The sequence below is a fragment of the Squalius cephalus genome (genome assembly GCF_949319135.1).
Source record: "Squalius cephalus genome assembly, chromosome: 25".
Taxonomy (NCBI): domain Eukaryota; kingdom Metazoa; phylum Chordata; class Actinopteri; order Cypriniformes; family Leuciscidae; genus Squalius; species Squalius cephalus.
Window position 1 is genome coordinate 13,373,258 of NC_137146.1, and position 13,879 is coordinate 13,387,136.

The 13,879-nt window shown below is 36.8% G+C and overlaps 1 protein-coding gene across 1 annotated transcript; it reads left to right on the forward strand.

The window, feature by feature from the left end:
- Positions 1 to 213: 213 nt before the first annotated feature.
- Positions 214 to 11,964, forward strand: LOC307153713 (retinol dehydrogenase 14-like). Its single transcript, XM_079863334.1, has 14 exons — positions 214 to 291; positions 996 to 1,111; positions 1,303 to 1,458; positions 1,555 to 1,659; positions 1,786 to 1,995; positions 3,591 to 3,777; positions 3,988 to 4,084; positions 4,434 to 4,447; positions 5,997 to 6,112; positions 6,897 to 7,052; positions 7,219 to 7,323; positions 8,861 to 9,070; positions 11,419 to 11,611; positions 11,804 to 11,964. Exons 1-14 carry the CDS (start codon positions 218 to 220, stop codon positions 11,904 to 11,906), a joined length of 1,842 nt encoding a protein of 613 aa, XP_079719460.1. The 5' UTR covers positions 214 to 217; the 3' UTR covers positions 11,907 to 11,964.
- The last annotated feature ends 1,915 nt before the right edge of the window (positions 11,965 to 13,879 follow it).

The window sequence follows — 13,879 nt, forward strand, 5'->3', positions numbered from 1 at the left end:
GGAATATGTTCAGTGAGTGTAGCCAGTAGGTCTCACACACACAGCTTTATTTAGCAGCGTGGCCTTTCAGATATATGCAGAGTATAAAGCGAATAAATGTATTTTGCATGCAAAACATGATCAATTCGTTCTGACCTCAGTTAAAAGAAAGGGGATTTTCTGTCCTCCTTATTCAAGTACAAATGACACTCGAGCATTTATTATGACACTCGGTATCATGAGAAGCTGTGAAAAAGATCCTTCTGGCTGGTTCACATGTAATGAAACTTTAGAGAAAATGAATGTGTTAAGGTAAGGTGCTTTTTATTTAAACTTGATTGAGAGAGATAGAAATGTATAGTATCAATTATTATTTTTATTATGAATACAAATTTATTTATTTTTATTTTTATTAATCGGTATAATAAACTTATTATATTGAAATATATGATTTTGGATCATTCTTTTTTATTAAAACAAATGTATTTGTTTTTATTTTAAATAATCAATAAAACAAACGTAAGTAATATAAATGAAAATGTATTTTGCCATTTATTATTAATAAAAAATAATATTATTAATAAAAAATAATAAAAGAATTAATTAAATTGATTAAGAGATTTTAAAAATTTTATTATTATTACAAATGTACTTTTTTAAAAAAAATAATCAGTATACTTAACTTGATTAATAGATATTGAAATGTATATTATTTTTTAACATAAATAATTTATTTTATTAATAATAATAATAATAATAATAATAATGTGTTTATTTTATTTTAAATAATCAGTATAATTAATGCAAGGGATATTGGAATTTTAGCAATTATTATAATATTATTAGTAGAAATGTTTTTTAATTATTATTATTAGTAATAGTATAAAATAAATTATTATAAATATGCGTATAACATTCAAATAAACATGTATTAATATTTTCCTTTACTATTCATAATGGTAGTATCTGACATCTGCCTTTGAAGGCTATTCCTTATTATTATTCATTATTTTCAGAGGGCTTTTCACCAAAAGCTGGTCATCTGATATTCGGTTAGATGGAAAAACTGCTATAGTGACTGGAGCAAACACTGGGATTGGGAAAGAAACGGCGAAGGACCTGGCAAAGCGGGGTGGGTACTGTGGCCAAAAACACATCGAGCCTTCTTTTCATATTAGAGGCACAGATGAAATATATTAGATCTGACTGCATAGCCATTTGATCTGGTATTTAGGCCTATCCAGAATATGTTTTCCCTGAAATTGCTCAAAAGAATGTACGAGTGTATCAAATAATGGAACAAAGCGTGTGATTGATCCCGAGGCGCGCGGGTGATCCTGGCCTGCAGAGACATGGCGAAGGCTGAGCAGGCCGCCATTGACATCAGCAGAGACGTGGACAACGCCATCGTGGTGGTTCGGAAACTGGATCTGGCCGACACTAAATCCATCTGTGATTTTGCTGAACTGATTTACAACAGTGAGAACATTTTTCGAAAAATATATATAATGTAAATATGCAATGCATCATTAACTCTTATCTAATGTTTAAAATCGTTATTATATTTTATTTTAGCTGAAAAGTCTCTTCATTTGCTGATTAATAACGCTGGAGTGGCAATCTGCCCATATTCCACAACAGCAGACGGCTTTGAGACACAGTTTGGAGTCAATCATTTAGGTATGATGAAGTGCACTAGTCATTCTCATTCTTTCAAACAATATCAAAGAGTCCTTATTTGTTGTTAAGCAGCTATAGAGTTTGTTCACACTTGACATGTGATGTATGACTCCTTTTCTTCTTCAGGACATTTCTTTCTCACGTTCCTCCTAATGGATCTGTTGAAGCATTCAGCTCCTTCTAGAGTGATTAATGTCTCCTCGTTGGTTCACCCCATGGGAAAGATCCACTTTGAGGACCTGAACGGTGAGAAAGGCTATCATCCCGTGAAGGCCTACGTACAGAGCAAACTGGCCAACGTACTTTTCACACGAGAGCTGGCCACGAGAGTGGAAGGTAAGAGCCAGCATGTGATCATGCATAAAACATGGCAATAAAGTGAGATCCAAAAATCTTATTCCACATCAAATCTAGGATTTATTTATAATGTTTTAGGAATCTGTAGAAAAAAAGGAAACCACCTTTAAATGGGCAGTTCACACAGAAGAATGTTTACGTGGAATGTTTTAAAGGAGCAGTAAGCAAATTCTGAGAATCATTGTTGAACTCGACAAACAAACACACCCCTCCCTTCACTGCTCCACCCCCAAAATGCACGAACGAAATACAAAAGCGAAGCAAAATAAAGCTTTAGGAACATGATGAACAAATGACAAGGAAGAACAAAAAATGAACACGAATATACACAAAAAAAGAGTTTGTTTTTAGTCGTCAGCAGCACACACTCAAAATTTGGGATTAAAAATTATTTTTAATCCATTATTTTAAACAATGTTATTCCGCATCCTGCCCAAAGCTGTCCTCCAAACAATTTGTACATAAAGCCTATGAAAATAAATATAGGGAATGTATCTATGTAGGCTATGCTGTGCATTACAAGCAAAAAAGGGTTAAAATACAAACATTCAATTCTAAACCTAAAAACATCTGATTGGTTACTATTTTAAAGCAGAAATAAATATAACGACTAACTTAAAACTGAAAAATTCCGAGGATGCATCCTTCGAAGGACGTGGACTTTAAAGGCCACACCTTCGATGGGCGGAAGTGTTGTTAAATGTGATGGTCTAGCCTACAGAGGATTCTCCTTGTCGCCTAGCAACTGTGACAGCTGCCGTTGAAGAGCGACAGTAACGTTTGTACTGAACTTTTTTGAAAGTTATATTAAACTGTCTAACAATAAAACCGGGTTCACAAACTGTCTAAATGTGTTCACCATGGTCAATTTCTGTATATAATAAAGAGTATAAACTATATATAATCGCATCTGTAAATAAGATGTGTAACCATTTGAATTGCTTTAAATAAACCTTTTTTTTTTTTTTACATTTGTATCATTAGATATTTGAGTAAGTTGGAACCCAATACTTGCGTTTAAAAGTGTAGTTGTAGTTGTAATCGCAATGAATTCTAGGGCAGGCAAGGCCGTGAAGTATCCATCTGTTGTATCCGTCACTGCACGGGAAATGAAGGACGCATTTGGAGGCCGCATTTGAAGAAGGATGCAGCCTCTGAATTAGGACTCGCTATTGCAACTCGCAACTATGATATAAACGCATAAAAGTTGCAAATTACCTTTTGTGGTAAAAATGTCAGTGGAACAAAAAACGCAAGAGCTAGAGCTAGCATGAATGGTGCATGAGTGTCCAAGATGTCAGTCGTTCCCCTTTTACTTTCAGGGTATGTGACTAAATGATGACTGAAAGTGAATCTTCATTTTTGGCTGAACTAGCCCTTTAAGGAGATCATAAGTGTCAGAAGGAGACGGGCAAACCTTCCAAATAATGCGTTGCTAATTGATCAGTATGCTATCCTAACATGACTGTCCCATGATTAACCCACAAACATTCTTCATTAAGGCAATAAGAGTGTTCTTGCACACGTTTCATTCTTCTAACTGTAGCTCATGTAGAGTGATGTTTCTGTGGCAGCGATGGGAGTGAGTGTTTATGCTGTGGATCCAGGCCTAGTGAAGACAGAGATCATCAGGCATCTGAAGAAGACTCTGCAGGTCTTTGTGAAGACATTTGGTTTCCTGATAAAAACCCCTGCAGAAGGCGCATACACCACTCTGTACTGTGCCGTCACTCCTGGCCTGCCCACTGGAACCTACTACAGGTTTGTCAGAACTAGAATACAGTATAGCTGATGCTAGCTGTTGCACTCATTAAATAATAACCTCAATGATCATCTTTCCCATAAGCAAGCACTATTGTTCAAAACATGGTTTTTATTTTGCGTTAGGAATGCTAAATTTGGCAGTAACCAAATTAACTGCTTCTTCATGCTACTGTTTCGTAAAATAGTTTGTCTCATGATCTCTCACAGTAACTGTGCCGTGGCCCCGTGCTCCAGGGCCGCCGATGACATGAACACTGCGAGCAGACTGTGGGCTGTCAGCTGCCACCTGCTGGGGATTCGTTGGAAATGAGAAGATATGACTTCCACCTCAGCCTTATTTCGTACTAATGCCCCTCTCTGTATTCATGTGTTATATTAATTTTGTGATATTTCTGGTTTGCTGGTTCCAAGCATTGGAAGCAGAAATGCTGATGGGCAGTTACATAAAATGTATGTCAGTTACATAAAAAGGTAGATTGGTCTAGTTTGAATTGGATAAGTAAGAGTGATTACCTCTTATCTAACTGCTAGTTGGCCAAACTAGACATATTAATATAGTGGCTAGTTTGTGCAACTGGCCCCAGCACTATATTCCAGCTCAATCCAACATAAACCAACTTGGACCAACATCGAATTCATGCTGGTTTATGCAGGATTTTTCAGCAAGGTATGTGATTATTGAAACATGCTGCATAACTTTCTGATTAAAAGAAGCTAGTAATGGATAAAGTGAGTTTATTGTCATTTGAAAACGGAATATGATCAGCCATGCAAGACAAATAGACATATGCCTGGTAGACACAGTAGAAAAATAAACGAAAGCTAAATAATACTGTGTTAATGGGATATAAATGTCTTGGAATGGAGTAGGCTACCTAAAGGAGATAGAAATAGGCTAGGCCTAATATTAAGTGACATAAGGATAGTAGGCTAGTAGGTGCAAGCAAACGAGTGCAGATAGAAAACAAAAGATAAAAAATGTTTCATGTTCACTAAACGATTTACCGTCACTAATAAAGTATCTTAAATTTAATTGCATTGCTTCTCTGAGGTACAGTAAGACAATGTTCAGTGTGTTGTGAATAGTTCGTGAGGAACATCAGGCTGACACAACAAGGACATCTAGTGGTTGCACAAGGTCACTGCTTTTGCATAAATTGGCTCATTTTTAAGTGGGTGACGTAAATGTATTGTATGTTCTGGTGACGTGTATCGGAATGTCCAACCTTGCAAAAAAGATTCAATTCAACAAATCTGAGTTCAAGGCCATCACAGCGAGCGCATTCCTGCGAGCGGTGGGAGCCTGAACGGTCTTCATATTGATCTCAGTCGCGTTTCATTGGCCAGAGAACAGAGCTCTGGACGGGAGGGGCTTGGATTCGGACCGCATAGTAATATCTCATTCATAAATTACACAGGACGCTAGAGTAGAGCACTAACTGTCTCCTGAGGGGAACCAGGCAATATTGGAACAATGCACTCAATAAGGTAAGCAATGCGGAGTCTGAAAAACTGGATTGATACACATTTTCTTTTCGCCAAAGTGTTCATAACTGGATAAATGGGACCCAACACTGCTCTTAAACAGTATTTTTAAACAATATAATTACTTAAATGCCCATTACTATGCCTGTATTGGATTATACCGGCTGATTTAATATAAATATAAGAGAATGGGGCTAGTTGTCACACGATAAAGTTTTCATAAGGGCTGTATCTCAGTCAGCAACTGAGGTTTGAGTCATAAATGCCGTTGCATATGTGTTTGTTGGTTTCAAACAACTTCAAACCTTCTTAAATTAAGTTAAATTTTAAGAGTAGGCTATTAAGTAGCGGCAATATTTATAGGTCAAAACAATGGTCTGATATTTCAGAAAGTAATGTTTTTACATTACATTTTTAAGTACCTTAAACTTTTGAACTGCCTTGAATTTAAGTACAATCAACAAGGAATGTTTAAGTCATTATTTGCATTAAACTGACTTTAAAAGATGAGTTAAATCTTGTATAACATAAAAAAGTTGAAAATTGCTATGTTAAAACAAGATATGTTGTCATACCTTATTAATCATATCATTATTTTACAGTGTGCATTTACTTAATTCCTGAGTGATAACAATGATACAACAAAGTGACAACTAGTCCCGCTCTCACCTACTACTTCACTTTAGATATTCACTATGATATATAAACATTTGCTCTGTAATCAATTCCAGAAATTTCTTCTGCGGTCAGTGGAGCTCTTCTGTACGTCTTGATGATAAAACAGTCATAATCACAGGAGCTAATACAGGCATAGGCAAAGAGACAGCGAGAGACCTTGCCAGAAGAGGTAAGGAACTAACAGACCTCATTTTAGTTTTCAGGACATGCGTCTCAACTCAGTCTTGACCTTAAAAGGAAAACCTTAAAAATGCTCTGAATGATTTGATTTGTTCTGTTCGAAGCACATGCTGTGAACGGCATCGACTGCCAACCTGTTCCGGGACAAAACCATGCCATGTGTGATGCCACTCTAATTAGAAGGGGGGTATGGGAGGTTAGCTGGAATAATTGCAATCTATCACACTGTATTTGCACTATTGTTGCTGTTGACAAATTCTTATTTCTCTTTAAAATATTGCGTAAAATCAGCATGATCTGGGACTATAATAACAACTGCAAGGACAAATCGTCCTCGGTGTCCTAATGTCAAATGTGATACGATTAAAACAGCAAATACTTCATCTTATAATAAATGACAGGATCTTGGAAGCTTTGAATGCATGCTGATAAATAAACATCAGGATTACAATACTATCTGCCAAAGAGATGTAAAACTGTACTCTTTCCCACATGGACCCGCTGAATTCCAACAAAGAAACTCTGATGCTTGCCAGCCAAATTGCTCTGAATAGGATAATAGGCGTTCTGCACAGTAATTACCAGGCAAACAGCTATTGTTAGCTCATCAGCCTTACATCCCAGTTTAACACCAAATGAATTATTATGCAAGGACATTTCACAGGAAGGACGTTTGGCGGAATGATTTCAGATTCATGAAGGATAGCTGCTCTGTTTTGTGGCTTTTTGCACTGGAAAGCACATTTCCATCAGCTTCTTTATGATGTCCTCAGGGGCTCGAGTCATCATGGCCTGTCGAGACCTGGAAAAAGCAGAGTCCGCCAGAGGAGAATTAATGGAGGATTCTGGAAACCAAAACATTGTGGTGAAAAAACTTGATTTATCAGATACCAAATCCATCAGAGCATTTGCAGAACTCATAAACAAGGGTGTGTAAGACATCTGACTATTACTTTAAATGAATGCTTTGTTATGTATTTCCTTGGAGTAAGGAAATGTATAGAATTATTGTGTTAATATTAAGATTTTATATACACATTTATATGAATATATGCAATTTGCTTATGGCTCTTGATTCATATTTTTGTATTTTAGAGGAGAAGCAAGTTAACATCCTGATCAACAATGCTGGAATCATGATGTGCCCATATTCAAAAACTGCAGATGGCTTCGAGATGCAGTTCGGTGTGAACCATTTAGGTAAAGACTTTGTTATCTTACTGTATGTACATGCAAACACTCTCTACATAGTACAGTGTTATTGTCACAGATTGAGGGTTGCAGCAGGTGAAATAAAGAGATGTAAAAGTGAACAGTTGGATCAACTTAAAAAAATTACTTCAATTGGTAACACCTAAAGAAATTAAGTTTTCTCAACTTAAATTATTACGTTTTTCATGATAAAACATGATAATTTAAGTTGAGAAAACTTAATTTCTTTAGGTGTTACCAATTGAAGTAATTTTTTTAAGTTGATCCAACTATTCACTTTTTACAGTGTGGATGCACAGCAGATTTAATAACAAACTTCGTAGATAATAAAATACTCAGGATTTCTCACAAATAACTTATGAAGAGGAACAGAACAACCGTCAAACACATGGACGTGAACGGTCCAAGAACTGAACAAAACAGAGTTTAAATAGACCAAGTTAATCAAACATCCTGAAGCCAAGGAGACAAACCAAGAGCAGGAACAAGGAAGCAGAAAACAGAGCAAAACAGCTCTCTGTTAAACAGTAAAACATAACAGAACCCTGACAATTATGATGATGATTTTTATATCCTCTATGGCTTTTTGAAATAGGAAGTTTGGACAGGACATTTTTTTTTTTTTTCAATTAGCCAATGGGCGTTAGTAGTATCATGGTCATAAAAAGACGCATCTTTGTGTACATTTCATGAAAAACTTCCTTTGCTTCCAATAAAAAGGTGTAGTAAAAACAGTAATGTTGTGAAATATTACTACATTTTAAGGTGACTGTTTTCTATTTTAACATATTTAAAAATGTAATTTATTCCTGTGATGGCAAAGCTGAATTTTCAGCATCATTACTCCAGTCTTTAGTGTCACATGATCCTTAAGAAATCTTTCTAATATGCTAATTTGCTGCTCAAGACACATTACTGTTTCTGAAACAAAACAGTTGTGCCGCTTAATATTTTTGTGGAAACCGTGCTACATTTTTTTCAGGATTTTTTGATGAATAGAAAGTTCACAAGAACACAATATTTTGTCTGTAAATGTCTGTATTTTGAAACTGAAGCCAAGGCGATTTTACAAATATCTCAATATTCAAATAATTATCAGATGTAAACACTCATTGTGACCCAGGAAAAAAAAAAGACTATTAGTAAAATTAGATTTCCTGTATCTAATCCGTTACTCTTTCTGACCAGTAAACCAAGTAATTTAGTCAATAAAAGCGACTTCTTTTAAATTAAGCACAGATTGTGTTTGGTTATAGACTACCCCTATGTATAAGGCAACCTTGTTTCACACAGGAAGTCTCAGATTTAATACTAGTGTGGAGTAGTGACCCTGTAAATTGACAGTGTGTGCTGTTTAGTCGTTTATCAGCCCAAGCTTCCTGTAGGAACCTAAACACTCACATACAGTACACATCCTTTTCCATATACATCCACTTCCATGCATTTATTGAGGACGCGACAGGACATGAGGGACAATGAAAGGTGCAACCCCTGACTATTTTTATCTTCTTCAAACTACCAACAGGTCATTTTCTGCTCACCTACCTTCTGCTGGACCTCCTCAAGAAATCAACCCCCTCCAGGATCATAAACGTGGCCTCTGTGGCCCATACGTGGGGCAGCATCCATCTGGATGACATAAACAGCGAGAAGGGTTACTCTCCGCGGAGGGCTTACGGCCAGAGCAAGCTAGCTAACATCCTCTGCACACGCTCCTTGGCTAAAAGACTGCAGGGTATGTGACCTTCATAGCAAGGCTATCAATGCTAGACTAAACATGATCCTTAAGGACACAAACTAAAGTCTTGCTTGTCTTCTCTATCCTGAACACTGCTTGATTTGGTATGCGAGTACAACAACGTGACATTAGGGTGTGAATACTCAAGCATACTGTTTTTTCTTGTCATAGTTGCGATGTGCATCATAAAAGCTTCTTTTTTTTTTAATCTAGATTTGGTTTTAAATATGACAGTGTTAACGCCAAGGGAACCAGGACTAAATGTATAATTTTCTTTTTTGGTTCAAAAGAACCAAGAGAACCAAAGTGTGAACACACACTAAAGTCGACATGAAATGACTTCTCGAACAAGACAAAATGTAGGGTGGGACTTTATTTTGTCCATCCAGAATTGATTGGATAGTTGGATTGTTATGGTTTGCTATTGGTCGATCTCAAGTGAGTGACAGGTTGTCCCGCCTTTGTGCCAGTAAACACGTCATCAGAAGAAAAGAGATGTCACTGCAAGAGGGAGGGGAAGTTATCACTGTAAAAAATAGTTGCTGCCTCATCAACTTGGATGTTTACGTCATTTCAACTTAAATTACATTAAACTGAAAATTAGTTGAATCTTGTATGACTTATTAAAAAAAGGTGAAATTGCTTAACTTATTTTGATGAGTAAAAGAGTGTAAAAACATATGTTGTGATAACTTATTTATCATATTTTTTACAGTCAGATTATGAGGATACATGAATAAAAAAATAAAAAAAAGACATGCAGGAATAAATAATGTATAATAAATATGGCAAAATTCCACAGTAAAAAAACAAGAATGGTCCGTTTTGATTTCATGGTGACTTTAAATGCGATATTTTTCCCTGTGAGGCTACATAATCTCAGTCAAAACCAACACACAGTGGCAGAGGAAGGCGCTCGGTCAGAACTGATCTCTATGTTTGTCTCTGTGTGCTTCCTTAAGGATGCAGGATTGTATGAAGCATGAGGAGAATGTCCTGTTTTCTGTGCTTATCACTGATTCTCATTCATGTGACAATTCAGACTCAAGATCTAATAACAGATGACCTATGATCTGTTCAGAAAAGCCACACAGAGATCACAGAGCAGACATTCAGCTAGAAATTCATGAGGTTCTATACCAAAGAGGAGGAAATACCATATGAGGAAATACCAAAAGGAATTCTCACCAGTAATTCTATTAAAATGAAGTAATTATCTATGTGCACTGTTGGATACAGATTCTGAAGGATTTTTCTGTTAAGACAACATGCAGCTTAACAACGTAGTTAATAAGTAATGTAGACGAAATAACGTTAACAATTTAGAATATTGTTCAGTCGTAATGATTAACTACACAGGAACAAATGAGTAATGCAATATTCCAAAGTCAAAAACATGGTAACTCTCTAGTAATGACTGAAATCATTGTAAGCTTTTGAGTTTTTTGTAAGGTTTTGGATAGTTATGACTCGTGTTACTACATCCTTCAGAAGGAAATACTATTTCTTTTTTATTATTTACTATTTTATATTTACAGTATTCTAAAGTGAAAAGCATGACAACTCCCCAGTAATTACGGAAGTCATTATTTGTAAGCTCTGGAATTTGTTAACACTTGAGTCATTACTAGTGGCCCATGATCTTCACTTTAGAATACTGATACAAATTAGTAGTTCCTTCTGGCGGATTTAGTCATTACTAGTAGGCTAACATGATCTTCACTTTAGAATTAACTATACATTATACATTATTCACATTAATTTAAAAAACAAACAAAGAAACTGTAGTTTATTGGTTAAGGTACCATGTTTTTTTAGTAGGCTATGTGGCAATAATCACGTTTTTGAACATGTATCAATCAGATGGTTAGAGTACCATGAAAATGTCACTGTATATTGGAACATTTACACGACAATGCTGTACCAAAACCGGAAAAATTTTCCTGTGCATTTTTTGCGTACAGACGACAACGTTGTCAAAAAGATCCCCGTTCACACGGATCCGTGAAAACCATTAAAAAACGCTGTATTATGCATGCCAGGCCAGTAGATGGCGATGTCACTTTGTAAATAAACAGTAGGCTACGTGCAAAAATACGCAGCGCAGGACGTCGTCATTTTTACAAATTTGCGTTTTTGCAGTTTACGTGCAGGCAATAAAGGTATCATTTTCAAGTATCGAAGGATTTAATCCAATACTTATTTCTATTAAAACAATTCTGTTCATATAGCAGTACCAAACAAAGAAAAAAGAAAACCCAACTGTATTAATAATTGGTTTAGTTGTTTTACGCAGGTGTGTGTAATATGTGAACTCTCATAATGAAATATGGCCATGTTCCTAGGCAGTGGTGTGACTGTGTACTCCCTCCATCCTGGTGTGGTGCAGTCAGAGCTGTTTAGGAACCTCAGCAAGCCTGTGCAGATCGCAGTCAAGGTCTTCAGCCCCTTCACCAAGACCACTATTCAGGGGGCGCAGACCACCATCTACTGCGCTGTGGAGCCGGAGCTGGACAATGAGAGTGGAGGATATTACAGGTACAGAGCAAAGTATTATGAAAAATAAAATGCACCATAGAATTCTTACTCCTATTTATTTTCACGTCCCAATATGCACACCATATTAATTTGCATTAGGAGGTAGGTAAGATAATAAAATGTGTTTAGGTTAAACATGCAATAGATATAGCTGTATTAATGATCACTAAACCTGAGGATCTTTGTTTCCAGTGACTGTGCCCCAGCACAGTGTTCAAGAGAAGCTTCAGATGATGAAATGGCTCAGAAACTCTGGGAACTCAGCTGTCAGATGCTCAGCATTACATGGGACTGATCGAGCGCTCCTCTCAGTGACACTGTTATACGAGCGGAAATGAAAGCTTTTGTACTAATGTCATAGATAATGGAAACTGTAGTATTCATACAATGCATGACTGAATCAGCACTGTTTTATATTGTACATTGTATAGTCTTTTCTTTTTTTTTAATGCCTTTGGTTGTGCTGTTAAAATTTCAATAGACATATTATGAATTTAAATGTATTTTGGTCTGTTAAATCTTTTTATTTTATGAATTTGCATTTGGCTTTGTTTGTTTGTTTGTTTGTTTGTTTTGCTGAAGAGCTGTTGTAATATCCACAGTTCTGACATGAAAACTCTCGGGAGATTAGTACAGTAATAGAGATTGGCATGGTAATGGATATGGCAATGTAAATTGTCTTGGCGGAATAGATCTGCTACGCAGCTGCTGCAGAGCAAGTGCAGAGACTTGCTACTGTCAATACATTCACAGACATTGCTGTGAGCATGTAAGACATGCATGAAATAACCCCCGTAGCAGATCTATACAGGTGGAGCTGGGGAAGGTGGAGGGTTTCTGAAAGCGCGCTACAGACTGCTACTAGCAACACCCCGGTATTTGTACTTTGAATGTTGAGCCACACAGCTCATTGGACGCTGATGCAACAGCAACCAATCAGCTGTGCCATGTAGATAATGATGTGATCGCTACCAAATGAGGTAAAGACTTATCAGCCTGCGCCATCTAGAGTTTCATGCCAGAACTATGTATTTAATCAACTTTCTCCGGATATTTGCCTTTTTGCTATCTCGTAGCATGGAACTACTTAGTACGGAGCCCCTAAAGGGACATGGTGGTGGAAAAAATAAGATATAGTTATATTATAGACCTTATGCACCAGAGAAACAAGGGCGCCGCCATCTTTAGAATATTGTCTTTGAACTTCCGTTTTTGCAGTCGCTCTGTATATTCCTATGGCATTGCTGTCCAGGAGTAATTAGCTTTTGAAGTGGATTTACTTAATATAAAGTTAACAAAAGTTAACGAAAGTTATCATGAGGATTGTAATGTTTAAACCAGATGTCTTGACAAAAGTCAGTAGACCGGGAAGATTTTAAAACGAGCCATTCATTCATAAATACGCAAGATCGCTGTGAAAATAAAACCGGAAGTCAAAAGACAACGAGCGCAGCGCTGAAAAGGGGCGGGGCTACATAAGATCTATAGGTTGCGTCCAAAATCGCATACCATGTCCTTTTAGGGGCTCCGTTGAACTCAAAAGGTTTGTGAGCGAATGCAAATGCAAATTCGTCCTAAATAGCCGGCCTATTCAAAATGAGAAATAGGCTCAATCCGAAATCGCCCCCTAAACTCGCAATCACTATTTCCTATGTTAGTCCACTAATACAGTTCACTTGAAGGAGTGAATGGAAACGAGTGAGCGAATTCGGGCAGCCGTAGAGTGTACATCTACAAGTGGGATTGAATGAGTGCACTCGATAACGTCCACTATGGTTTCGGACACCACTACAAATAACTGTCCCCTCAAATAGTGCCCTATGTGAGGGTATAGGTGACAATTTCGGATTCAGCCTAAGTGTGTTCCAAATTGTAGGATGTTAAATTGAGTATTACAAAGATACCCGGATGGTCTAGTCTACTTTTTCAGGTTGGAATCAGAAGAGCAGATCTGTGCGCACTCTCGGCTAATATTGCCCACAACCCATTGCACGTTCGACGAGGATCCAATTAGAACTACAAACAGGAATATACTAACAATACTTAACTAACAATGAGCAATAGCTTACATTTTTTACATTATTTATTAACCGTTTGTCAACGTTAGTTAATAAAAATTAAACTGTTGTTCATTGTTAGTTCCTATTAGCTCAGGACCATTAACGTTAGGCCTAAATGATTTGAACAGATAGGCCAGAGAATGCTCTGCATAGGCCTACTTGCTTTTAAAGTCCCCGTGAACCGGAAGTTGCAGACGACTTTTCTCCA

Coding starts and splice junctions, on each gene's coding strand:
- LOC307153713 (XM_079863334.1), top strand. CDS start 218: ATGAGAAGCTGTGAAAAAGATCCTTCTGGCTGGTTCACATGTAATGAA. Junction 1,660..1,785: donor GTTTGGAGTCAATCATTTAG/GTATGATGAAGT, acceptor TTTCTTCTTCAG/GACATTTCTTTCTCACGTTC. Junction 6,113..6,896: donor GAGAGACCTTGCCAGAAGAG/GTAAGGAACTAA, acceptor TGATGTCCTCAG/GGGCTCGAGTCATCATGGCC.